This window comes from Benincasa hispida, chromosome 7 (assembly GCF_009727055.1).
Source record: "Benincasa hispida cultivar B227 chromosome 7, ASM972705v1, whole genome shotgun sequence".
Taxonomy (NCBI): Eukaryota; Viridiplantae; Streptophyta; class Magnoliopsida; order Cucurbitales; family Cucurbitaceae; genus Benincasa; species Benincasa hispida.
The window spans coordinates 2,305,526-2,332,270 of record NC_052355.1 but is presented as its reverse complement, the minus strand read 5'-3'; the positions used below and the strand labels follow the sequence as shown (position 1 = coordinate 2,332,270).

General features: G+C 34.6%; 3 protein-coding genes across 6 annotated transcripts; 1 reads left to right on the top strand and 2 right to left on the bottom strand.

Moving 5' to 3' along the window:
- The first annotated feature begins 9,700 nt into the window (after positions 1–9,700).
- On the top strand, positions 9,701–15,998 carry LOC120082028. Of its 4 annotated transcripts, none has more exons than XM_039037239.1 (16): positions 9,701–10,211; positions 11,228–11,335; positions 11,725–11,784; positions 11,896–11,997; positions 12,362–12,445; positions 12,524–12,642; positions 12,779–12,880; positions 13,711–13,827; positions 14,192–14,254; positions 14,361–14,427; positions 14,819–14,872; positions 14,959–15,048; positions 15,202–15,261; positions 15,350–15,376; positions 15,465–15,556; positions 15,636–15,998. In XM_039037239.1, exons 1-16 carry the CDS (start codon positions 10,191–10,193, stop codon positions 15,652–15,654), a joined length of 1,185 nt encoding a protein of 394 aa, XP_038893167.1. In that variant the 5' UTR covers positions 9,701–10,190; the 3' UTR covers positions 15,655–15,998. The 4 variants fall into 4 exon arrangements, with proteins under 4 accessions (XP_038893167.1, XP_038893170.1, XP_038893169.1 ...); XM_039037241.1 differs by having other exon boundaries at positions 9,702–10,211; positions 14,189–14,254; positions 15,735–15,998; XM_039037238.1 differs by having other exon boundaries at positions 9,702–10,211; positions 14,189–14,254.
- Positions 15,999–21,123: 5,125 nt separating this feature from the next.
- LOC120081632 lies at positions 21,124–21,732 on the bottom strand. Its single transcript, XM_039036668.1, has one exon. The coding sequence runs from the start codon at positions 21,730–21,732 to the stop codon at positions 21,124–21,126; it is 609 nt and encodes a 202-aa protein (XP_038892596.1).
- A 2,141-nt stretch (positions 21,733–23,873) lies between these two features.
- Positions 23,874–25,200, bottom strand: LOC120081631. The gene is made up of 4 exons (XM_039036667.1): positions 25,101–25,200; positions 24,816–24,898; positions 24,215–24,464; positions 23,874–24,133 (listed from the first exon to the last, which is right to left on the bottom strand). The coding sequence occupies exons 1-4, from the start codon at positions 25,198–25,200 to the stop codon at positions 23,874–23,876; spliced, it is 693 nt and encodes a 230-aa protein (XP_038892595.1).
- Positions 25,201–26,745: the final 1,545 nt, after the last annotated feature.

Here is a 26,745-nt window from a genome sequence, read left to right as displayed (position 1 = left end):
TAATAAGGGAATATTCTTGGTGATCAAACTCACCCCAAAATGCAAAACAGTGGAATATTTCAAAATGGTTGTTTTAAGTTGAGAGTTTAAAGTATGCATTTTTTTAGTCAATCAATTAAAATTGATATTATTAAAGTTGAGGGTTGAAACAGAAATTTCGAAAAATCTTAGATTATGCCAAAGATTTCATCTTGATTATTGCAAATTATGATATATATATTTTTTAGTTGAACATGTATGCATGTGAGGTGACAAATTTGAATTTTTTTTTTTTTTTTTTTTTTTTTTTTTTTTTTTTTTTTTTAATGATACATGCTTTATGATGTTCGTTTACTAAATTTGTAAATCATGAATAAAGGCAAAAAAAAAAAAAAAAATGAAAATTATATTTTTTTTTTAAAAAAAAGGGAAAGCAAAGAATTGTAATATGACAAAAGGACGAAAATATCGTGTTACTTATGTAAATATCTCTAACTTAGGTTTATGGATATATCTATGGATATTCATAAATCATTGATATCATGAAAATTTATAAAAGTATAGTGAATTTTTTAGTGGAATTAAAAAAAAATATTTCAAATGGTAAAACTGTTGAAAATATTTACTAAGATATAGCAAAATTTTAGAACTATCAATGATAGACGTTGATTTTATCCGTATCTATCAATGTCACTGATAGACACTCAGTATCTATCATTTATAGTTATAAAATTTTGTTATATTTTGGTTCATTTTTCTATATTTAAAAACAACCCAAAAAAATTTATTTAAATAATAAATTATGACTAAGTCAATTATGATTAGTAATAAAATAATAGATAATAGTGAAAATTGAAAAATGATTATGAATTGACTATTTAATTCAAGAGTTTACAAGCAAGTAAATTAGTGGCTAGTTTATAATCAAACATGGTTGGTTTGGTTCAAGAGTAAAATCGGTCTAATTTATCATAAATATTTTCATAAAATTTTTTATTTTCAATATATTATAAAAGGTAAAATCAAATTTCAATAAAAAAAAGTTAAAGAAATAAAGAAATAAAAAATAATTAAGAGTTAAAGAGATGAATGAAAACATGAACTAGGAAAAGAGAAAATAACAACAAAATATAGAGAATTAAAAAAGTAGATAAGGGAAGAGATGATGGTTGTGAATGATAGAAAGAGAAAAAAAACAAACTATAAATTTAAAAAGTTAAAATATATATAATAATTAATTAAACAAAAGTTATAACTTGAGAGATGGAAGAAAAAGGAAAAAAAAAATATGGTAATGGAACAAAAATGCTGATTTTTTTTTTTTAAAAAAGAGAAGGTGCGCTGGAGTCAAACTCCCGCACTCATGGATTCTATGCCCGACTACAAGCCAAGTAACTCATCAATAAAAAAATAATTAAAAAAAATCACTTCGATAATTTTTTTTTAATAGATTATATTATTATACAACAACAAGGAGAATCCACAGTCTGGGATCAAGGTATCAAAACAATAAAACACAAGCAAAGATAGAACAACAAAACCAAAACAAAGTCAACATGATCAGACCAGAACAAAACTAATATATAAACGCAAACTCGCAAATCACCAGAAGAAAGACAACCCAAAACCCAACAAACTAGGGGCTACAGCAAAACAGAGAACAACGTGAAGTTCAAAAAGAAAAAACATCCATATACGTATTAGATAAGACCAAGAAGGTCAACCCGCCAGGAAGCAGCACGAGCACGAACCGTAGAGACCATAAGGTGAACCAGAGCAGACACCGACCTCCATGCAGCCACCGATTGCGCTTCTACCAGATGTAGTATATGGAAGCACACTAGAAAACACGGAACAACTTACTACGCACCCCCTTACACGACCCCACTCGGCACAACCAACTCAACTCTACATCCCAGCTAGCAACTCGATGCGACGAACTCAACTGACGTAACACACTAGACCACACCTCTCTCCCAAACCCACACTAAAAAAAAAAATGATCCCGCGATATTGTATTAAACTATATATTATATATAATAAATGCTACATAGCAGCAAATAAGAATATCAAAATACCGGCCAAGAATTCGCGATATTATCAAAATATCGGTCATATCGTCGGTATTTTCGATATATCATCAAATTTTCGTCGATTTACAATAAAAATGATGTTATCCCTTGATTTCTCTATCGGTATCTCGATTTTGGTAATATTTCGACAATTTTTTATCCTTAAATATAACCATTGTTTGGACCTTGAAGGTTTTAACTAAGAGTGTGTTTACATACCAATTTAGATTTTAGGGTACAATTGTAATTGGATTGCAGTGTAAAGGAAATGACATGTAACGATACTAAGATTTTTCAACTTTTGCAAGAAAAACTCACACTTTAATTTTTCAACTTTTGCAAGCAAATGTGGGAAAAGTTCTATCATTGAATTTTTTTAGTTTTTTATTTTTTTGGGGTAATTTGTGATGTAAAAAATGTGAAAACAAAAATTAATCAACCAATTTTTTAGACTTTTGAAATTTTTATTGCACTTTCCCATTGCAAAAAGATGCAATTATTTTTTTTTTTTTAACAACTACCTTTTTCAGCTTTTAAAATTTTTCTCACACCTTCTTGTTGCCAGATAATTTTTATCAACCAATTTTTTAAGCTTTTGATTTTTTTTTTTTTTTTTTTTGGCATCATGTTGTTGAGAGAATATGCAAGCAAAATTCTATCAATCAATGTTTTTAGTTTTTGGATTTTTTTCTCCATATCTTTGTGCCAAAACGGTCTATAAATATAGGGATATGGATGGGTACCTTATCTTGGAAACACTATGGATGTGACCTACTTTGTATATAATACAAACGATGTAATCCTAGATCGTTCATGTAGAGTAATGTGAATGGGGGCGTCCTATGCAAAAAAATGTTTGCATAAGATTTGACCACGAAATAGTTACTTTTCTTTATTAACCATTTGCTATTAAAACTGGTTGTTTCAATTCGATGACCTAAAGTAACTCGATCTTAATCTTGAACTAACTATAAACTCCTGTTTATTCGAGATTATCTTTTAATCTGCATGAAGAAGAGTGGCTCAACAGCCCTGACTCAATAAGCCTCCTATTTTAGGGGTAAGACCGAGTAGATAACTGGGGACATAGTCCTGTAAGATGGAATTTACTCCTACTTGATTTCAAGGCTAGTAGACAAGTTGTTCCCTTAATACTAAATCCTAGTCTTGAACAAGGGGCCCTGCCCTCTCTATGATTAAGAGGGACATAGTTTATTGGTAGGACCATAAACCAATTATTCATTAGTGGGTCAGTGAAGAGGTAAGGAGCAAGATGTATTATAGAGGTAAAACGCTAATTTTGATCTAGCTGTAATTACAAACTGAAGGAACTCTACACAAGAGAACCAATGAGCGGAAGCAGATCGTTCCAAGTCCCATTATGAAAGAACAAGACATTTACAATCAAACAACAACAGTTATGCACCAATGAGTAAATTACAACATGTTTTTAAGTTAAATAAAAAAGGATCGAGTAAGACATACCTTTGAAGAACTTTTCTTCAAGTATTCCCTCGATCAACACCAGTAAGGCACCCAACAGCACGAACTCAATGCCTCTGTAATATCCTTGAACACAATCGAGTAACAATCGATCCTCGACCCTTAAACAGCAAACTTGACACTACCAAGAGGCTACCTTGGTATTTTTGATGTAAGAATCCAGGAGGTGTGGACTCTGTATGGATTCGGTAGAGAGAAGAAGGAACTAAACGATCGTGTAGACGATCGAGTAAGTGGGAGAAAGGAGAGGTCTGTTGTTTAGACTAGGTACTCGATCGTTGAGTAACGAGGAACTATCATCTAGTAAAACACCCGACGCTTGATCATTCACTCTCTCAAACCTATCGTATAGCTTTTCTTTCTTTACACGATTGGAATGCGTTGGCTTATGAAAAATGAAAACGATTTTCATTTTTATCCATCAGTTATCAAAACCCGATTGTAACTTCCCACTCATTCGATTAATAGAGAAAAAGATAACCAACAACAATTATCTCATAATTGTTTTGTTATAAATAAATATAATAACTAATTTATCATATTATATTTATAACCTATAGTTTTAATATCACATCATATGTAATATAAACGTAGTTCTTTTTCTCCTTTTTGGCATATAATATAAATCATATTTATATTAATTCCTCCAATTAATGTATCTAATACATCAAATCAATTATATCAAATATAATTGAATCAATTTAGTTATATCATATATAATCAAATTTTCTCTTGTTAATTTGAACACTTCAAACTAACCCAAAAACTGATTTTCAACATGAATCCATTGAGTTACCAAGGGGACTTTATAGACCTATAGCTTGAAGCTCCAACGGTACATGAATAACTAACTAAACTATTTAATCACGATATCCACCATTCGTTAACTACCAAGCGCTCCACTAAAGATCGACAACCGCACTCTTTGCACTACAAATATATTTCTGTGTCCATTGGATATAACCAATGAATAGTACGATGACTCTTCACAAATCGCTCGTAAGTACACTGGGCCAATTTACCGTTTTGCCCCTGTAGTTACATCTAACTTCTTAAGTACCACTGATTCCTTTAATGAACAATACATCATAGTCTCACTATGAGTAAACACTTCTAGGGCTATGAAAAGGTGTGACGCCACATTGTTTAAGCCCCGGAATCAACCCTTAAGGGAACAATTTATCTATTTACCCTTGCTTTGGGGAAGGAGTGAATTCCGTCTTGTGTAGCCGAGTTCCCAGCTCCCCAATCAGATGAATCCCCAAAGTGGTAGGTTTGAGTCGGCGACCTGGCCACTCGCACCCTTGCAAATCAAAGGACCGCCCTCATAGGTAGGAGTTCACAACTCACTCAGGATTAAGGTCATGTTACCTATGGTCATCCTAGTGAAATGAAAGTCTCTATCATGAACGACGTTATATAAAGAGACTAAACACTTCGTGGTCCGATATATAAACTCCTTTGTATAGAGTATCCCCGCTCGCATGTCTAATATACGAATGGTCAGGATCAGACCATTTGTAGCAGTTTACAATACTTGTAACACCTACAAAGCGGGTCACACTCGTATCGTCACCAGTATAAGGTTTCCCTTCTTTATCCATATACTACAGACCATTTAGGTTATCACTTAAAGCACGATCCACTTGTATGTCTCCACATACATGCTTAAATTACAACGACAACCAGTGATCTTAGTTTATTGGTTTGTGGTCAATGCAACTAAAAATATCTCATATTCCATAGACTGTAGTGAATAAAATATCTCATATTATGACATCACAAATGTTTGTTCTTACATGTGTTTACAAACTACAGGACCCTACGAGATTTAGGACATCAACCTCAACACGAACAACTTGCGAAGGATCGACTTACTAATCATGGTTAAATCATATGGACATGACTATATCTACAGTGAGGAAAGTACAACTATTGAGCTTTAGTGGAATGTCCTTGTAATTAACGAATGTTGGTTAATTAGGATAAAGAGTTTAGTCGGTTAATTTCGAATCATATGAGCTCATGATCTACAGGTTCATTAGGTCCCCTACTAGCTCATATTGGACTAAATTTTATAACAATGTGACAAATGAGTTTGAAGTGTTCATATTCGAATTAGGGATAAACGTTAAATATATCGCATATATTTAATGGTGTATCATTCAATTGAGCATTAAATGATAAAGAGGGAGTTGGAGATATTTAAATAAGATTTAAATATTAAAACTATGAATAAGGATTCATTGGGATTAGTATTGGATTTAATAATTGAATATTAATTTTTTGATTAATTATTTAATATTAATTTAATTTAAAATTAATTATTGAATTAATTTTGAATTAAATGAAATTAATCAAAGTTTGACTTCACCAAGTCTTGAAGGTCAAAGGTCAAAAGTTAATTTCACTAAGTGGAAAATTCTAAAATTAATTTGAATTAATTTTGAATTAAAATTGTATTTAATTAAAATTTGACTAAAGCCAAATGTTGACCTCAAAATAGTCCAAAGTCAAAATATTGACTTCACTTACTAAAAAAATCACAAAATGATTTTTAGTAAAAAAACCCAACTTTTAGTGAATTAGCGAATAATTCATTTGATAAAGTGTTGATTCCACAAAATGCCACTTATCCCACTAAATTGAATGCATTTTGAAATGTCAAAATTTGGTTAACTCAATTTTGCATGAATTGCATGTAATTGCTCTATAAATAAGATGCTTTGATAAAGATTCAAGTTTCTTGGCCATTTGGTGAATTTCAAGTTAGTTGAAAAACAAATTATTCTTGACAACTTAGAGATTCTAAAAGAGTTTTAGAAATTAAGTTCTCAATTTCTATACAAAATTCGTCCTTATTTTAGTCACTCATCGAATCCCACCATCCCATTTCTAAGATTGGAGAATAGTCGGCGAATCCCATCATCTCGTGCTAAGGTCGGAGAATAGTCGGAAAGACTCTCGTGGTGGTTTACAGCCGATTTGTGAGGAGATTTGAGCGCAATTGATGGTTAATTTGGAGCTACAAAGCTCGTATTCTCTAATTTTTCTTTTACATTTATTTGCATGCTTATTTCTCATAAAGTTGCATAATTAGAGTACTAAAGATCCGTTTTACTTGCGCTATGCATGTTCACGTTCCAATATGTCTAACCTTTACTATCACACCCTCAATTCCTTCAAAATTCTAATCTCCAAAGTTTCTAGCAAGGGTTTACATTTTTGCTATAGAAATTTGGCTTTCTTACTTATTTTTCAGTTCAATGTTGCTATTCAACGTTATTCTCTTACATTTTTTTAAAAACTTACAATAGTACAGATTTTTTCCAAGTACCTAGTCGAAACAATGAGCTGTTTTAGTTTTCTCCAACTTCTGGGATTATACAATTGGAATAAAAGTCTTCAATTCGTTTACTTATAAAATTAAAAAAATTGATTTTTTTTTTTTTTTTTTTTTTTTTTTTTTTTTTTTTTAAGTTTCTGTAAGTTTTCTCGCATTTCTCGATAGGAGAAGTTGCTAGAAAAATCCAAGCACCTCAAATTTTGAGTTCAGGAAGATTTTCTTGCAGTTTGAATTTATATATCTTGATATTCATAAACATTTAAAAGAAAATAAGTAAGAAAATCCAAAATAACAAAAATATTTTTTTAAAAAAGAATCCATTAGGTGAGTTGCAGAAAATGTAAGAGAATGAAGTTAGACGATATTATAACCAAAAAAAAAAAAAAAACCACTGTATTAGTTGTATAAAAAATAAAAAAAGAATGTGCTTGTTATTGAAAAAGATACAAGTAAGAAAACTCAAAATTTTTAGCAAGAATGTGAATACTTACTAGAAATTTGGAGAATGGAGATTGATGCTAGAGTTTGAGAGTGGTTGATGGTAGAGTGTTAAAAAAATTTGATGACTCGAAAAACTCGATCAATTCAATCCAATCTGTATGGTTTGGGTTGGGTTGGGTTGAGTTGGCTGATGGTGTAATGCTTTAGGCCCAGGATTTGGAATTTAGATGGCCCAGGCAATCCCCTGCGACTTGGCAAAAATTGTCACCACAAACCAACATTGATCTTTTCAACATGCTTTGACCTCACTCATATACATCATAGGAAAATTCCCATAGGTCATCCAACATAAAATTGTCCCAAGTTAAAGCACTTAACTTGGGAGTTCTCGTAATTGAGCAATTAAAAAGAAAGGTGCATCTTTTTAGTATAGGTAGTAACTTTCAATTCTTTTAAGCTTTCTTAACCATATTTTCATATTCTCAAGATCCCTCTCATTCGAATGTGATCTCAGTTCATTTGTGTATCTCTAAACACGGGTCATTGTAGAAGAATTCACCTAAAATATCCCAACCCAAAATTATTATTAATTTCAAAAAGTATGTTTTTTTTTTTTTTTACTCATGATATAATTATATATACATATATTTATTTTCATTTTATTTAATTTCACTATTTTTTGGATAATTTATTTTTCAACAACTTCTAAAGCTAATTTTTTAGCACTTTGGAATAATATAATTCTCATACTGAAAATTGAGATTGAGTTGTTAATTTTAATTTAATATATAAACTTAATTAAATAATTTTTTTACGTGCTAATATTTTACTTATTTTTTGAACAAAATTTTAAATAAATGATCTAAGTAATCCAAATCAATCCAACCCATTACTTATTGTTTCAGAATTAAGTTGGATTGGGTTGAGTTCATCAAAATTGAAAAAAAATTTACAATTGGAACAAGGAAAAGAATCAACAGCTTCCTAAAAGTAAAACCATAATAATAAATAAATAAAGGCTTTTATACTTTTTGGAAAAGAAAAAAAAAAGATAAAAGGTTTTTTATATTTCATTTTATTTTATACTTTTAATGTGTATTGTATTTTAAGAAAATTTTAAATTATCTATTCTAGTTATTGTACTTTTTTTTCTTTGTCATATTATATTACTAAATATTTATTTATCCAATATTTGCCCTTTTGTTATAAACACATACATCAATATATTACTATCATGTTCATGTTATCAAATTGCTAAAGAAAAGTTAAAATATAACTCAATTGATATACAAATATATTATTAACCAAGAGATTTATGGTTTGAATTATCCTACCTTATTGTATTAAGAAAATAATGGTCAAAAGAAAATAAATTAATTGACAAAATAATTATTTTTCTAAAGAGTTTAGAACAATAATAGATATATTTTTTTTAAAAGTTTAGACTTTGAGATGGAATAAACTTAAGTACTAAAAAAAAGAATGAAAAAGAATTGAACATTTTAAAAACTTTTTTATGACACTGTTGTGACGTGGGGAATCAGACTTTTAACATCGAGATACATAGTACAAACTTCATATTAGTTAAACAATGATTATTTCGATAAACATTTTAAAAAAGTTTAAAAATTAAATAGAACAACAAAATTTTAGGTATAAAAATAAAATAAGAACACTCTAAAATTTTGATTTAAGGAAACAACCTGGATCACAAGACATAAGACATCCACTCAAGATAGGGATGAAAAGAAGAAAAATGCATTCTCTCTAAAATTTTGAGATTATAATAAAATAATTAAAAAATAAAAAATTAATTAACTAAAATTTAAATTCTTCGATGAATGGTTAATATATATATAGTTGTAAATATAGATATTAGACTAAAAGAAAAAATTAAAAATATGACCAAATTTAAATAGTCTATCATTGATAGTCCATATTATTGGTAGAAGTCTATCAGTAATAGACTATATCACTGGTAAGAGTCTATCCTATGTTTAGATTTTCTTAAATGATGTTATACACTTGATTACTATTCTTAAAAATGCTACCAATTGCAAATATGAGAAAGAAAAAGAGTTAATATGGACGTTGTTAAAAAACGTAAAATTTAAACACCAAAATGAAATTATAAAGTAAAATAAAAAAAAAAGAAAAAGTGTAATATAATAATAAAAGCACGATCGCAAGAAATAAGGGGGGGCACTAACGCACGCCTCCCACTCTGCAACATTCTTACGATCAATTATTATTATTCTTCTTTCTATCAAACAAAAAAATTATTATTATTCTTTTTTTAAAAAAAAGTAAAATAAAATAAAAATAAAAATAAAAGAGCAAAATTGGGGAAAGGCCAAAGACTGTGAATGAGACATCACAATCTCTAAACTACGTTCAAACAAATTCCTTTCCTTCTTTCTTCTCTCTTCTCTCTTCTTCTTCTTCTTCTTCCATTTTTGACTTTTTTCGTTATTTATACAGTCCACCAAACTCCATAGCTACTTCTCTTCTTCCTCCTTCTCAACTGCATTTCTTTACCATTTTTCCCTCTTTAACATCAAAAGATCAAACCACTCTTTTTCTGAACAAAAAAAAGTGAAAGTACATTGATTTGATTAAATGGGTAATTGTAGTTGTTGCTCTGCTTCTGTTCAACACCTTTCCCCTTTTCTCAAACCTCCTCATATTCCTTGCTTTCCCTCTGAATATTCATCAATTTCACTTTACTTTCCCAATACCAAGCTAGTTTAGAAACCTCTATCAATTTCAACATCACTTAATTAGGGAATCCCCTCTTTTTTTCTTCTTCTTTGCTTTCCTGTCTGCATGCTCCACGATTTTGGATCAAAATGATCAAAGCCTTCGCTTCTGTAATTTCTCTCATCTCTTTTTTTGCTCCTTTTACTGTTTGTTTTTTCTTTCCCATTTGGTTTATGACTCTTTATGTTGCTCTTGTTTGATGATTTTTTCTGGGATTTTGTTATTTATCCTTTTTGTGCTTTCTGGTCCTTTAGGACTGTGAGGATCTTCTTTTGAAATTTGGAATTTGAATTTTGAATTTTGAATATTGAATTTTTTGGGTTGTGGTTATTTGCTGGGAACCAGAGGGAAATTGACTGTTCTATTGATTTTTCAGAATAGCTTTATTACTGTTTTCATCTTTCAAATGAATTGTTCTTGGTTTGATCTCTTGGATTCTGATATTCAGTTCATTGAGTTTTCTGTGTCTTCCTTTTTCTATATTACTCTGGTTGTTTTGGTAGGGATTAGGGAGTGGAGGATCATTTTAGGTAGCAATAGTGATTCTTTAGTTGTATGTAACTTCTGAACTGTATTTTTGAGCTCTCTCAACTCAATCCTAGGTGATGAGTTGTTTCAACTCCAGTTTTCAACTTAGAAGCTTGTAATTTCTACTGGCAAGTTTAGTTTTACCAGTATCCTTTGATTTCCTTTTTTTTTTTTTTTTTTTTCCTTTTTAGTCATTAAAATAAATAAAAAACTAAAAATATATAGACAGGGGATACAAAAAGGAGAAAAAAATCTAAAACACAAGTACTTAGGAAATTGAGGTTTGAAGACTCTAATTTTGGCAACCTTCTTAATGGGTATGAGTAATTTCAGAATTGCATATGATATTGTTACTCAATTATGTCTTTCAGTGGAGAATTTACAATCGGGATCTGGAAGCTAACAGAATTGTAGTTTTCTGGTTACCTCTAAGGTTGTTTCTGCAATATTGGTTTTGAATTTTTATGAATTATGGAAAGTTCTTTGTCCCTCTCCATGGCTTTCTAAATCAAATCGAGAACTGTTATCATTATGGTTTTTTTTGTTTACATAATTCGAATGTTTTTTGTTTTTTTATAACTCATTTTCCATGTTTCAGAATTTCATACTATTGGAGTCAAAGAATAGATTGCGCCTCTGTACTTTCTTCGTTGCTGTATTTCTTGGTGCTGGAGTTTATTTCATTGCAAGTCAATTTATTACAAAGGTAGAAATTGAAGCATATCTTTCCATAGTTCTTATAGCTTCCTGTTGCATAGTGATGACAGTAGCAGAATATCTTGTAGGTTAAGTTAATGGGTTCTCAGCGTCCAGGTTGAGGTTAATACTATTCATGGCACTGATATTAAGTTAATCATCTTTGAAAATGAAGGATTCAAATAATTGGCTTTTTGTACAGCTTACAAAATTTTGATCCTGCATCCAAAGCATTGGCTTTGCAGTTTACTGGGCATTCATCATCTATATTTCTGCCCGAGAATGTTTGGTTGTTAAGTAAAATTCGTATTAACTCCAGTTTCCAACTCTTAGAAGAATGCTTATGTTGTTTATGAGTTCTTAAAATAAGTCAATGATGGATATTTGACAAACTTGCAGGAAATTTTTAGATGGGAGGTATTTTATTCTGCTCGACATGTAAAATCCAGCACATGCAAGGTTTGTCTAGTCAAACCCTGAGTTCCTTTTATGGTTTATCACTGAATTTTGTTCTAGTTTAATAAGTTTTCTAAATCCTTATCTCCCACCTCATCGTCCTTCCTTTCTTAGAATCAATGCAGGCCTCCTGGGAGCGAGTCTTTGCCAGAAGGAATCATTAGTAAAACATCTAACTTTGAATTTCATTCTCTATGGGGCTCGGCTGTACAAAATGTGAGTGATGTCTAGATTGAATTGTTGCTTGCCAAAATGCTGAATATGAACTTTTCTTGTTCAATGAAATGTTACTTTTCTTGTGTTTCAATAGGGTGTTCAGTTCATATATATTGGGAGTGGAAAGTAAAATTTTCAGTTTTTATGATTTTTTAGTATATAATTTAAGATAAGTACTTTGTTTCAATCAAGTACATGGTTTGGTTAATTAATTTAATAGAGCAATCCAACTATTTCACTTATATACAACTTGGTTAATGAATAGATGAATTCGGTATATAAAAACTGCATGTATTTATTGTTCGGGGCAAAAAATGATGATCTATTATGCATCACCCTTAAGTAACAATACTCTTTGTGCCAGAAAGAGCCGAAGATTTCCAAGAACTTGTTAGCAATTGCTGTTGGAATCAGACAAAGACACGTGGTGTCAAAAATTATTGAAAAGGTTGTGATTTGATGTCCTTATAATCTTTTTAGCAATATGTTTCCTTATTCCTTGTTAATACATGTTTTTTATTTTCAGTTCCCTCAAGATGGTTTTGACGTGATTCTTTTTCATTACGACGGTGTTGTGGATGAATGGAGGGATTTTGCATGGAGTTCCCGTGCACTGCATGTCTCTGCATTGAATCAGACAAAATGGTAATATTTATTTCTGAAATTGATGATTATCTTCAATTTCAATCTCTCAATCGTATGTATTATTATTGACTTGAAGTTGGTTCCTTTACACTTTAAATTGGAAATATAATTGGAATGCAACTGTCATATGGCATAGGTGGTTTGCCAAACGTTTCTTGCATCCAGATATAGTTGCTGAATATAATTATATATTTCTTTGGGACGAGGACCTTGGCGTTGAGTATTTTGACCCAAAACGGTTGGTATTATTTTCCTTTTTATGATTATTGAGTTCATGGTAATCTGTTCTGATATGTTAAATTTGAATTCAAGTTCCTGGTTATAAAAGTCTTAGCTGTTTTTGTTTTAACATATTATATAATGCTTTATGGGTAAAAATTCCCTTTGGTCCCTAAACTTTCATAGAAGTAATATTTTAGCGTGTGGACTTTATTTTGTAACAGTTCAGTTTTTATACTCTCAAACCTGTAAGGATGTGGTCTATACTTCTGTATGTGACAGTTTAGTTTCTATACTTTAAATTTGTAACAATTTAATCAATAAAGTGAAAAATTCTATCAAAATTAACTATCAATTTCTATTATGTAATGACTATGTAATGACTTAGTTTTTGTCGTTTATAGGCACATTTGTTCTTATCGGTTTATCAATCTATATATGTAAGAAATTCTTTTAAATCATAACAACATTTTCCACGATATAGAACTGGGACAAGTTTTAAATAGCAATTACTAAATTATTACATACTGAAGTTCAGGAGTTGTCACAAAATTGATCGTATAGAGACCAAATCATTAAAAACTATAGTTCAACGATTAAATTGTTGCTTCCGTAAAAATTTAGAGACCAAAAATATTTTCTAACCTACTTTATTTGTCTGCATGAGCCTAAAGTTAACCACTTTGATATAAATTTATTTGGGAGTTATTATTACAAAGGAGTCATTTGAGCAGATTATAGAGTACAAGGACGACCGGGATGATGACGTAAGACATTGCATATGTTTGTTATTTCTTTTACTCAATTTCACTGATGTGTCTTCTTTCCTTCATCTAAAACTGTGTCCAGATATGTATCAATCCTCAAAGAGGAGGGGCTTGAGATATCACAACCAGCTCTCGATCCCGTTAAGTCCAAGGTGCACCAGCCACTTACTGCACGCAAAGCAGGACGAAAAGTTCACAGGTCAGTTTTACATGGGGTTTTTGTAATGGTACCTTGTATGTTTACCATTATATTGCAGAAAATTTGAGGGTCTTCACATTGAACAAAAAGTAGTCATTTTCCCTAATGGTTGAGTTGAATTTTTCGAGGTACCCCCTTATCGGTTCCACAAAGCTTACTTGAAAAAAATGTCTATTTTAGGTTTCAGAGCTTCAATAAACGATATAATGATGTTTTCTCACCATCCAAATTGAACTACACTGTTTCCCATTAATCTGTCATATCAGTTTCATATTCTCCATTTTTATTGATGCTGAACTGCATATTTAGTTTTCAATTTACCTGTACTAATGTTGACCAATTTTCTTAAATTTTCAAACAGAAGGTTTTATAACTTCAAAGGTGCTGGACGGTGCTATGCTAATAGCACGGCTCCGCCATGCACAGGGTAAAAGGATTATCAATTCTTTCTATCGCAGGACTTTTCTATTTTTTCTAGTGTTAGATTCAAACACAGGTAAATTAATTATATGTATTTAATAAATTTGTTGTAGATGGGTTGAAATGATGGCTCCTGTGTTCTCAAGGGCAGCATGGAGATGCACATGGTATATGATTCAGGTAAACAACTACTATTTGACTGAGATTCAAATAATACATCTCAAAAGTAGGATTGTAAATAACCATAAAACTATTTTGAAGAAAATCAATGTTTGAAATCTTAAAAATAGTTCCCGGAACGATATCGTTTGTTCTTGAACTACCTGAAATCTAACATGGGTGTTAAGAGCTACATGGTTTGGTCTCTCACGTGCACAATACGGGGTTCAGATGTAATGTTAGAGTACCACTAAAATATCACTTAAATGTTAATGTCGATAGATACTTTTACTTCTAATATAACTAAAATATCGATCCATTTCTTATGTCGATATTAATCTATGGATTTGAACATTGTAGCAGAAATTTAATGCCAAAATAACCCTGGCCATTGCTTTTCTTTGCTTTACAGAATGACTTGATCCATGCATGGGGATTAGATAGACAGCTTGGCTATTGTGCACAGGTAATTTCCATACCCTACCATTACTTTTACTTGGCTTGTGAGCCACTATTTTCTTGTTGAGTTTGTGATTATGGTTTCTCTTTTAGGGCGACCGAACAAAAAAAGTCGGTGTTGTTGATGCAGAGTACATAGTTCATTTAGGTCTGCCGACACTCGGTGCTTCCCATGACAATGTGGTAAAGTTGTGCAATCACACAATTCTGTGAATTTAGGACTTCAAGTCGTCACTTGTTGCACTCACTTTTACTGTGATTTTTAACTACCTTTCATTTAGCATTAAATTATCCGGTGTATATTATGGCACTAAACTGAACTACCCATTCGAGCAGCTGAATTCTGATGCTTCAGTTCCTTCATTGAAGAAAAACTCGTCAAACTTTGATGGATCGGTTTGTCTGCTGAAAACTCTAAACTCACCCAAATTTATATTCCATTTTCTTCCATTTTGAGACCTAGCTTAGTCTTCAATTATTGCAGGAACCCAAAGTGGATAATAGAGTAAAAGTAAGTTACTCCAATCTATCCCAGTATTTTTGTTTTTCCGATTTCGAGTAGGTTGTTTATGGCTTGTAATGTATCCTAAAATGTGTAGGTGAGGATGCAATCTTCCTTAGAAATGCAGATCTTCAAGGACCGATGGACTGAGGCCGCAAAGAAGGATAGATGTTGGATCGACCCGTATAGGTAATTACAAAAGTCAACCAACGCAACGTTATTGTGATAGTTATATTTTCATATTAACGAAATAAAGCTGGAAGTGAAGGTGTTCCAGTCTCCATTAACAGAGCTTAAACACATCCTGAGCATTCACATTCAGTTTGGACAAGATTCAAGTTGTCTAATAACAACTTATACTCGACAGATTCAAATAACCAAGGAGGAGGTTTTCCTTTGGAAACAACTCACCCTTTTTTACTGTATACAAAATGATTTCCAAAAGGTTGGTAATTTTTTTTATGATTATAATAATTATTATTTTCCTTTTGGTTTTGTTGTAAATACATTATAGTTTAATTATAGGAGTATGAGGTGTTTGTAAAAGTTTCTATGTAATCTGATTAAATGTAAAGTTTATTTGTATTGGATATTATTCAGTCTTGGTTAGTAGTTTGTTATTCTGTAATTTTCTTAAATCTCTATGTTACAAAACATTTACTGTTTCTTGTCAAGAACAGATCGTTGCTGAAACTGGAAAATAGCCTTACATAGTAATGATACATCTAATCTTGTTATTGATGATAATTACATCACTTGGAGTCGTTCACTGATGCTTGCCCTATCAATTCGAAACAAATTAAGTTTCATCAATGGATATATTCCAAAGTTTATGGGTGATATGTTATTGCAATGGACTTGAAACAACAATTTTAGTCGGACTGATTTCAGACTCAGTTTTGAAGATATTTCTAGTATTCTTTTCATACCAGCCTTTTGTGATATCTACTGTCCATCTGAATTTGTTTTGCTTACTAAATTCAAGCCAAGTGATTAAACAACAACTTTTGGCTAAACTTATTTTATTATAACAAATACAAAGTTTACACATTTCTCAACTCAACTTAGTAATTATAGACCCTTAATTACAGAAACTCATAATAGCAGCTTAAGTTCAGAAATGCGGTTGTAGTGTGGTAGACCTTGACCTTAGTAACACCCTAGAGTTTCTCATCTTTCGCTACCTGGGAAAGAAAACATAAAAGAAAAGAATGAGTTTCAAAAAGCTCGTAAACAACTTACAGGGTCTCTTTCAACCCATAGAGAAAAATACATCAAACAACATATTCACAAGGTGAGGTTACTACTCAAACCTCAGGCTCGAACGAGCCATTTCTCTATTCTACCTACACACACGGAAGAAACATATTCCTCATATTATTACTACTATGTCTACTATGTGCACATAGATCTCCTTTTATGGGCTCAGAAGCTAGGCTCTTGTTCCTCTGACCATTCCATACGAGGTTCTGCCATAGGTTCAGGAACTAGGTTTTCTTACCCTCTGACAACCCCATGCCTCATACTTTTATCCTCCTTTGGGCTACTCATTCAACAACATAAACTTAGAATCTAAAAAGATATGCTTATGACCATAAACGAATACCACTCACAGTTTACTTAGCGGAGGTTCTTCTCTTTTCCAAGCCTCTTGTTTCCTGGTTTCCTCTGAAATCTCGGGGCTGCACTTAGCTCAGAGTTGTCCTAGAAACTCATGTTTAGGGCTAGAACAACCTTAGAATACCTTCTTGGCCCTAAACCTGGCTTACAAACTCCAACGGATATGAAAACAGGCTTCGGATCAACTCAGGACCAATGGGACGCATGGTAGTGTTCCTTAGCACTAGTTGGACGCATGGTTGGCTCTCTAGGCCAGTTGAACGCATGGTACACCATTTTGGATGCATGGGCTACCTTCCTAACTCATCACAAACTCAGATGGACGCCTGGACTACTTCATGGACGCATGGTTGGTCCATTCCAATGCATGCCATACCCCCGGAACCCTAATCCTCTCCAACACTCCCCCTTTTGAGTCCTCTTTGGGAGATTTTGAGTTGGGGTAGGAAATGAGGCTCCCTTAGGGTACTTATAGGCCTTATAAAACCATCCTCATCATCCCCTCAAGTTTCAAACGCATGGCACCTCCTATTTCATGAAAATTTTAAGTGCCAGCACCATGCAAAGTCCAGCACTAACATCCTCACACCTCATACTTGCATGCTACTTGATGTGTCCTTCTCCAACCATGTCCAACGCCTGGTGCTTGCTTGAAGTTTCTTCCTCACACTTTTCATGCTTCAAGCTTGATTCTAAGCCGTCCACCTCTTGCTAAGACTCCTAAGGTTGCATTTGTTGAAGACACATCAACCCTACTTGGCCCTACTCCAACGCATGGCCCTTGAATGTGTCCCAAAACTTCCAACTCTTCTATCATGCATCCAAGGTGAAGTCCGACGCCTACCTACTTGGTGTTTGTGTGTCCAAGACCAATCCTTTATGACTTAGACTTCCCTAAGTACTCCCCAAAACACTCAACTTCCTCACCTAGGCGTCCAAGTATGCTATGTCCTCAAGGCATGCGTTTTCCTTGTTTCTCTTAAGGTTCCTGTTTTAGCTTCCCCTTCCATGGTTACCTCAAGCTCTAATATTTCTTTTCTTAGGTTTATATTGGCTTTTATTTATCCCTCCATGTGCCCAATATGCCGCCTAGGCGTCCAACCTTTAAACTCTAAGGCTCTTCCTCCTGATTAGGTCATATGCTTTCCAACACTTAGCCAAATTTCTAGTTTTAACCTTTATGCGTTCCCTACCTCATTACCATGCGTCCAACCCTTATCTTTCACTTGGTTGTACCTAGATCAAAGTATGATTGTCAAACACTTAACCATTTCTTCCCCCTAGGCATTTGACCTATTCAGTGTTGCTAGAGTTGCCTAACATGCGTCCAAATGAGCATTTTTATCTTAGAGTTGTGTCCAAAGTTCCTACCTTTTCCAGTTGTGCTTCTAACTCTGAGATGACTCATTTCATACTTAATACTTAGTTCAATTTCCTTCTCCTCCTTCTTCCTTGGCTTATGCGTTTACCTTGTCCTCCAACACTTAGCCAATTTGTTTTCTTCCATTTCTAGGCTAATTCTAGGTTCAAAGCATAGTCTTGACACTTGGCCAAAATTCTGCCCTCCAACCTACTATGTTTCCAACTCTTGAATTCTTTAACAATTAGCTAAATTTTCCTTCTCCAACTCCTCCTTTATTCCTATGTGAACCACATGGTCTCCATGCTTAGCCATTTTCTTGACTACTAAAGGTGACTACTTGATGCCACCTCCAAAGCATGGTTCTAATACTTAGCCAAAATTTCTGCTTTCAAATTTTCCAGCTTGGGTTCCCATCAAGTATTCTTAACTCCAAGGCATAGTTTAGGGACTTAGCCAAACTTTTTCTTTCCAAGGCTTTAATTATGAGTTCTTCTCTCAACCTAAGGAATACTGCGAAGGTCCAAGTGTTACAGATTTTATACGAGAAATCTAAATACAATCGACCATTGATTTTTCATTCAAAATGTGGATTGTCCACCATCAAACAAAGATCAAGAATTGGTGATAATGAATTATGAAAAAGTCAAAAGTCTCTAGGATGGATACGTGTCACACCCCCTTCCAGATTACCCTCAAAATCTAAAAGAGGATATGACCACGGTAGTTGCTAGCCTCGTTGCCAGTACCCACCACTAAAGCTCTCTAATCTAAATGTCAACCTGCTAAATATTAATAATGTGTGAATATGCATGCCTCCTTAAAAGGACAACAAAATATAATATAAACACTTGCGTACAGCTATGATATAACATCTAAGGGGAGAAACATTCAGGAATGGCCCAAACATTTGTAACAGAGCCCTAGTCCCTCACAAAACATGTGTACATAAACAGATCATCAACCTAAGTCCTCTTATTAAGTTGAGTCTTTAGGTGGCAAGCAGTAGCAGGATCAACCCTGAGGAATCTGACCGCTACCTGGAAAAGGAGAACACAGAAACTTGGTGAGCTAAAAGTCCAATGAGTGACATTAGAATCGTAAAGCAATAAGCATAGCAATACTATAAACATGTAAATATACAAACGAGTAAACTCAAGTAATTGTCTCTAAATGTAGCTTTAAGCCATTCTCAGACATCATTAAACATTATTATTCCCTAGTTGAAAACGAGCCTAAACGCTCTAGCTCCCAAACGTTTATTACCGGCCAAGAGACCCATACTTCGGTCTCTCATTCATAACTGCCTACGTGCATGTGGCCATACTAAGTACCATCATATCTTAGGTATTTCTGCTCATATATCTTCTCAAATTTGTCCTTCAGTATCGAGCTACTAAGATACCTTCTCAAACGTCCTTCGGTATCAAATTGGCTAGATACTTCTCAAATGTCCTTCGGTATCAAATTGGCCAGGTACCTTCTCAAATATCCTTCGGTATCAAATTGGCCAGGTACCTTCTCAAATGTCCTTCGGTATCAAATGTGTATTTTGTAACATCAAATTAAGTTCCATTGCCTAGTATTTACACAAGAATTGTTCCATTGCCATTCATTTACATAAGAACTCATTCTCCCATAGCCTTCCTCTAGGAAGCATATATCAAAATCAGAACATAGCTTTTGTAATGGTTACACGACATACCTTGTCCTGTGTTACACATATACAAGCCGAAAACATGCATTAAGTTATTCTCACACCATTTGTTGCTTGAGGAAGTATAATTTCATCATTAATGTCACTGTGCTTTACCTGATCATATATGCATGAGTATTGGAAACCTTAAGTTTACTTAGTCACTCACCGCTCGTCAGACTCTTAATGGTTTGTACGCTTCCCCTAGCTCTTCTTGGCCTGAAAAGATATAATTCCCGATTAAACTACTTAGAATTCTTAGTAAAATACCTCAATTAATTCGTCTTAGCGATACTCACCTTTCCAGCGATACTCAACTCAATTCCTAGTGAGATTTCCCCCTAGAGCGAGATCATTCTTAAAAAATTAGCGTGATTTCCTTATAAGCGAGATCCTCATGCCCAAATCTCGCTATAATTCTCCATGATGATCTGCTTGCTTGTTTTTCACAAGCAGCTGTCTGCTTATGTACCAATTCCTTGTTATAACTTCAAAAATTTATAACTCAAAATCCAGAGCTCTTTTCAAGAAACTTCCTTCTACAAACTTGTTTAGATTTTAGTTAATTCCTTACCTTAAAATTTTAGCCCAGAATTCTTTATAGTTTGGCTTGGAACTTCAAAACTTCACCTCGACCCTGCTTAAACCCGAGATTCTACCTTCTCTTGGTTTTTTTCACTCCTTGTTCTTGTCCTCCTGAAATCTTCCTCCGGCAAGCCAATTTCACAATCTAGACTCTCTCAGCTTTCGAATGGCACCGAATTCACTAGAATTTTCATGTCAATTTCCGAAACCAAGCTTTTGAAGTTCTTCTTCCAAAAACACCTCCCACCGCCTCCCAAGTTCAAGGATTAACGGCCACGTCACCCCCACCTAATATATTTTTCCTTCCCTTCCATCATAATTCCTATGAATAATCATGAATTACTACTTTAATAAAAAATAAGAAAAAAATATATAATATAACATTCCTTTGGCTAAACATGCTTATCTAGGGAACCTAAGTTTCGGGGTTTACAATTATCCCTTTCTTAAAAGAAATTTCGTCCTCGAAATTTACCTGATATGTCATTAGAAAAATTAAGGATATCTCTTCCTCATTTGCTCTTCAGGTTCCCAGGTAGCTTCCTCAACTCCATGATTAGGCCATAGCACCTTCACCAAAGGAATCGTCTTATTTTTGAGTACCTGGTCTTTCCTGTCCAAGATCTCGATGGTCTCCTCTTCATAAGATAAATCTTCTTTGAGCTGTACCGGTTGTGTTGCTAGTATGGGCATGGGAATAGGCACGTATTTCCTTGGCATTGACACATGAAATACGTCGTGAATACGAGCTAGCTCCATCGACAACTGCAGCCTATAAGCTGCTGGACCAACCCGTTCCACAATTTCATATGGTCCGATGTATCGTGGACTTAACTTCCCTTTTCTCCCAAACTGGAGAATTCCTTTCCATGGGGATAGCCGGAGAAATACCCGTTCTCCGACTTCAAATTCTAGTTCTCTTCTTCGTTTATCGGCGTAGCCCTTCTGTCTATCGCGAGCCACCTTAAGATTATCTCTGATAAGTTTCACATTCTCTGTTGTTTGTTGAACTAATTCTGGACCCAATAATTGTCGTTCTCCGACTTTATTCCAACATACTGGGGTCCTGCAAGGTCGGTCGTACAATGCTTCATAGGGAGCCATTTCGATACTAGAATGGTAGCTATTGTTGTAGGCAAATTCAATCAACGGTAGGTGCGTATCCCAACTTCCTTTGAATTGTAATACACAAGCTCTTAACATATCTTCTAGTGTCTGTATAGTTCTTTCCGACTGTCCATCTGTTTGCGGATGAAAAGCCGTACTGAAATGCAATTTAGTGCCCATAGCCTTTTTAAACTAGGCTAAAATTTTGAAGCAAACCTCGAGTCCTGGTCTGACACTATCGACACTAGAGCTCCGTATTGACTAATTATCTTATCCACATAAACCTTAGCTAGATGGTCCAGTGTAAAAGTAACTTTTACTAGTATAAACTTGGCCGTCTTGGTTAGTCTATTGACTATTACCCAAATGCCATCAAATCCTGAGGGTGTCTTAGGCAATCTAAATAGAAAGTCCATTGTCACATACTCCCACTTCCACTCAGGCACTGGAAGTGGATTGAGTAATTCTGCTGGTCTTTGTCTCTCAGGTTTTACTTATTGACAAGACTATACATCGGTCCATATGTTCTGCTATGTCTCTCTTTATCCCAGACCACTAGTAAGATTTCTTCAAAGTTCTATACATCTTGGTGCTACTTAGATGCATGGCATAAGCGAAACTATGTGCTTCCTCTAGAATGGCTTGTTTAAGCTGTAGCTTGTTAGGCACACACATTCTCCCCTCCTTTTCCAGTACACTGTCTGTTCCCAATTGAAAGTCAACCCTGATGTCCTTACTTACATCATCGGCAATCTTCTGAAAATCAGGGTTTTCCAACTGATCCCGCTTAAGGTTTTCTACTAAGGTCGACCTTATCTGAAAAGTAGCTATCATTCCTCCTGACGGTTCCACTGATAAGGCGGTTCTGAAATTCCTAAACTCCTGCAATAGCATTTCTCTTATTGAACCAATAATGGCCATGGGTCATGAGGATTTCCTACTTAGTGCATCTGCCACAACATTAGCCTTATCAGGGTGGTACTCGATGGAATAGTCGTAATCTTTAATCAATTCAATCCATCTTCGTTGTCTTAAATTCAACTCTTTTTGATCAAAGATATATTTTAAGCTTTTGTGATCTGTAAATATCTTGCAACGCTCTCCAAATAGGTAATGTCTCCACAACTTCAGAGCCAAAACAACTGTTGCCAACTCCAGATCATGCGTGGGATAAATGCCCTCGTGTTTCTTAAGTTGACGAGAGGCATATGCAATCACTTTCCCATCCTGCATCAACACACATCCCAATCCTTGTCAGGATGCGTCACAATAAATCTCAAATTCCTTACCTGGAATAGGCAAGGTAAGCACTGGTGCTGATACTAGTCTTCGTTTCAGCTCCTGGAAACTATTTTCACACTTCAACAACCATTCAAACCTCACGCCTTTCTTGGTCAGTTCGTCATGGAAGGGCTATCTTAGAAAAACCCTCCACAAACCTCCGATAATAACCTGCCAAACCTAGGAAACAACATATTTCTAAAACAGTCGTGGGTCGTTCCCAATTAACTATTACTTCCGTCTTCTAGGTATCTACACTAATGCCTCTACTGAAACAACATGCCCAAGAAATACTACCCGATCTAACCAAAAATCGCATTTACTGAATTTAGCATACAAGTGCCTATCTCGTAATGTCTGCAATACTATCCTCAGGTGGGAACTATGATCCTCCCTACTACCAGAATACACCATTATATCATCAATGAATACTATCACGAACTGGTCCAAGTAGGGATGAAATATCCTGTTCATGAGATCCATGAAAGCCACAGGGGTATTTGTCAATCCGAATGGCATTACTAGGAATTCATAATGTCCATATCTTGTTCTAAATGCGGTTTTAGGAATATTGGCTTCTCTCACTTTTAGTTGATGATAACCCGATCTTAGGTCTATCTTTGAAAACACTATGGCTCCTCTTAGCTAATCAAACAAATCATCAATGCGTGGTAATGGATATTTGTTCTTAATCGTTACCTTATTCAGCTGCCTATAGTCGATACATAATCTAAGTGTACCGTCTTTCTTCCTCACAAACAATACCGGAGCTCCCCAAGGCGATACACTAGGTCGAATGTATCCCTTGTTAATTAACTCTTGCAGCTGAACCTTTAATTCTTTCAACTCAGTCGGCGCTATTCTAACGGTGCCTGCGATATAGGATTTATTCCTAGAACTAAGTCAATAGTAAACTCCACCTCCCTGTCGGGTGGTAATCCCAATAGTTCTTCAGGAAATACATCCCGAAATTCATTTACCACTAAGATATTTTCTGGGTTCAGCTCTTTCCCTTGAGCAATCATCACATGAGCCAGATAGGCTTTACATCCCTTGCTCAATAGCTTCCGAGCTTTCACCGTCGATATCAAATTCTCCGCGACTAATCGTTTGCTTCCTATCAGCATTGCATCCTAGCCATTTGATTTTTTGAGCACCACCTCCTTCTTGTAACAGTCTACTGAAGCATGATACTTACTTAGAAAATCCATCCCCAGGATAACATCAAACTCTAACAATTCTAAAGGAAGTAAATTAGCATAGAAGTTCTGACCATTAATCAGTACCTCACAATGATTATAGCATCTATCTACTACTATCACATCTCCTAAAGGGGTAAAGATAAATAATTCTTCAGGCATAGGTTCAACCAACCTATCTATACTAGGTGCATACATGGCAGATATAAATGAATGTGTGGCACTAGGATCAAATAAAACATAAGCAGACTGTCCACATAACATAACATTACCGATCACAACATCTGGAGACTCCGCTGCCTCCTGGTGTGTCACGGCATACACTCCCCCCTACTGCTGGGGTCGACCTACAACATTCTTCTGCTTGGCATCACTTGACCCTTCGCCTCGATTTCTAACACTCTTTGGTTGGTTAATTGTCTGGGAGGTCGGCCGTTATGCTGTTGGAAACTTCCTTGTTCATCTGGGGACAGCCCCTCTTGAAATGCCCTGTTTGTCCGCATAGGAAACATGCACCTCTGCCACTATAGCATGCCCCAAAATGCCTCTTGCCACAACTAGGGCATGTCGGTCTCTTGTCTGTGCTGGCTACCGACTCACCAGCTCGTGGCATCTCTGATTGGCTAACTGCACTGGCCGAGGGTCTCGTTTTCCTTTTCTTGGATCCTTGCCAACTGGTTTCCCTGAAATGGCTTCCACTAGTCTAGGTTGCAATTGGAGATTGGAATCCCTTGTCTCTAGGCCCTACTATGGCCTCACTGCCTCTTGGAAACTGCTCAACATCTGCCAAACTCTTCTCGACTCGTATTGCTGTTTCTACTAACTAGTTAAAATCTAGCCAATTAGCCGTAGACGTCACCGGAGTTCTAATTTCTTTCCTCAAACCTTGTTCAAATTTCCTGCATCTATCTCTTTCCTCAGTAATAATTGGCAGAGCATACTGTGATAACTCTGTAAACTTCTGCTCATATTCCGCCACCGACATCGTTCCCTGTGTTAATCTGAGGAACTCATCCGTTTTTACATCCCGGAACGAGCTGGGGTAATACTTATTGTAACGACACGACCCCCTAGGACTTAAGTTAGGCCGTTACTAAAATACATGCATGTATGGCACTTAAAACGACACTTCTTTATGTTGAAATAAATGCTAAATAGACAAGAGAAGTTCAAAAGCCATTTATTAAATGCAATTGTTAAAACAATAATAGGGTACCCATGATTCGTAAAGACTATTAAAAGTATATAAAAAAAAAACAATCCTTCATAATAAGTTTCAAACAGTAAACTAAACATTAAGGGAAAAATAAGGACTCTAAATTTCATGATGCGGAGGTGAAAAAAACTAGTCCCAGTGGCACGATCACGAATTCCGCTGCGCCTTCGCCGGTGCATCTCTACCCTTACCTGAAACATCAACATAAGAAAGAATGAGCATAAAATACTCAGTAAGTAACCCCACCACTGGTCAGGCTAGGCATCTATGTCCTCTAGATACCCACCTATGGCACATATACACACATGAAACAGGTAAGAGACTGAGTCTTATCCTACTGTAGTTAAGTATGCCCACTACACTATCTCTGGTGAATCCCGAAGAGACACAAACTGGTGAATCCCAAGGAAGACATAAACTGATGAATCCCGAAGGAGACACAAAACTGGTGAATCCCGAAGGAACACAAACTGGTGAATCCCAAAGGAAACACAAAACTGTGAATCCCGAAGGAAACACAAACTGGTGAATCCCGAAGGAAAACACAAACTGGTGAATCCCAAAGGAAACACAAAACTGGTGAGCATTTAACTAATCAGTGAAGACATTTACACAGTCTCAACATTAAAAAAAATCAACACCATACGAATCTATAACATACATGTAATCCTCATACGTGCCTACCACATCACATAATCCCTCAAACAACATATTCTACAACATTTATAGATAACCTAAACATCGTAGTTCCACAACATACAATGTATGTCTCAACATCAGCAGATCAGATTACCAATATATGGAAACCATACCACCTCATACTAACAATCAAGTGCCTAGGTTTATATGTAAACAAATTAGAACTCGTTGTCAGAACATTACTTTGATTCAGGTCATACTATTAATCAACATGCTAACATTTACTATAACATACACTCATCATGCTAGCATACAACTAAAGCCTGCCCATGCGCAGTTCCATGGTAAAGATTACTTACCTCAAAATTAAATCCAAATATAAACCCAAGCAAGTTTATTTCTCTTTCCAAGCAAGACCTCTTGAAGTAACACCGTAATTGTGCATGGTCCAAAATTAATTTTTAAAAACCCAATTTTGTTGGCTAACCAACTGAACAAAAAAATCAATCCTTTTGTAACGCCAGACAACACATTTCGACCTTAATATTCCTCCAAAGCTCGAATCTATGGTCCAAACATAATGGGTAAGCATTAAACAAAACCAACAAATTTGATTAGCATTCAAATGAAAACCCACACACTTACAAATCTTTACAAAATCGACGGCGTGACCAC

What these genes read in the sequence shown, in the direction of transcription:
- LOC120082028 (XM_039037238.1), top strand. Translation starts at nt 10,191, where the DNA reads ATGATCAAAGCCTTCGCTTCT. An exon ending in GCATTGAATCAGACAAAATG is followed by an intron (nt 12,643 to 12,778) that starts GTAATATTTATT and finishes CATATGGCATAG; the next exon opens with GTGGTTTGCCAAACGTTTCT. An exon ending in AAGTGGATAATAGAGTAAAA is followed by an intron (nt 15,377 to 15,464) that starts GTAAGTTACTCC and finishes TAAAATGTGTAG; the next exon opens with GTGAGGATGCAATCTTCCTT.
- LOC120081632 (XM_039036668.1), bottom strand. Translation starts at nt 21,732, where the DNA reads ATGGCTCCCTATGAAGCATTGTACGACCGACCTTGCAGGACCCCAGTA.
- LOC120081631 (XM_039036667.1), bottom strand. Translation starts at nt 25,200, where the DNA reads ATGTCGGTGGCGGAATATGAGCAGAAGTTTACAGAGTTATCACAGTAT. An exon ending in ATGCAGGAAATTTGAACAAG is followed by an intron (nt 24,899 to 25,100) that starts GTTTGAGGAAAG and finishes AAGCCATTTCAG; the next exon opens with GGAAACCAGTTGGCAAGGAT. An exon ending in CCTGGGGATGGATTTTCTAA is followed by an intron (nt 24,134 to 24,214) that starts GTAAGTATCATG and finishes CAATGCTGATAG; the next exon opens with GAAGCAAACGATTAGTCGCG.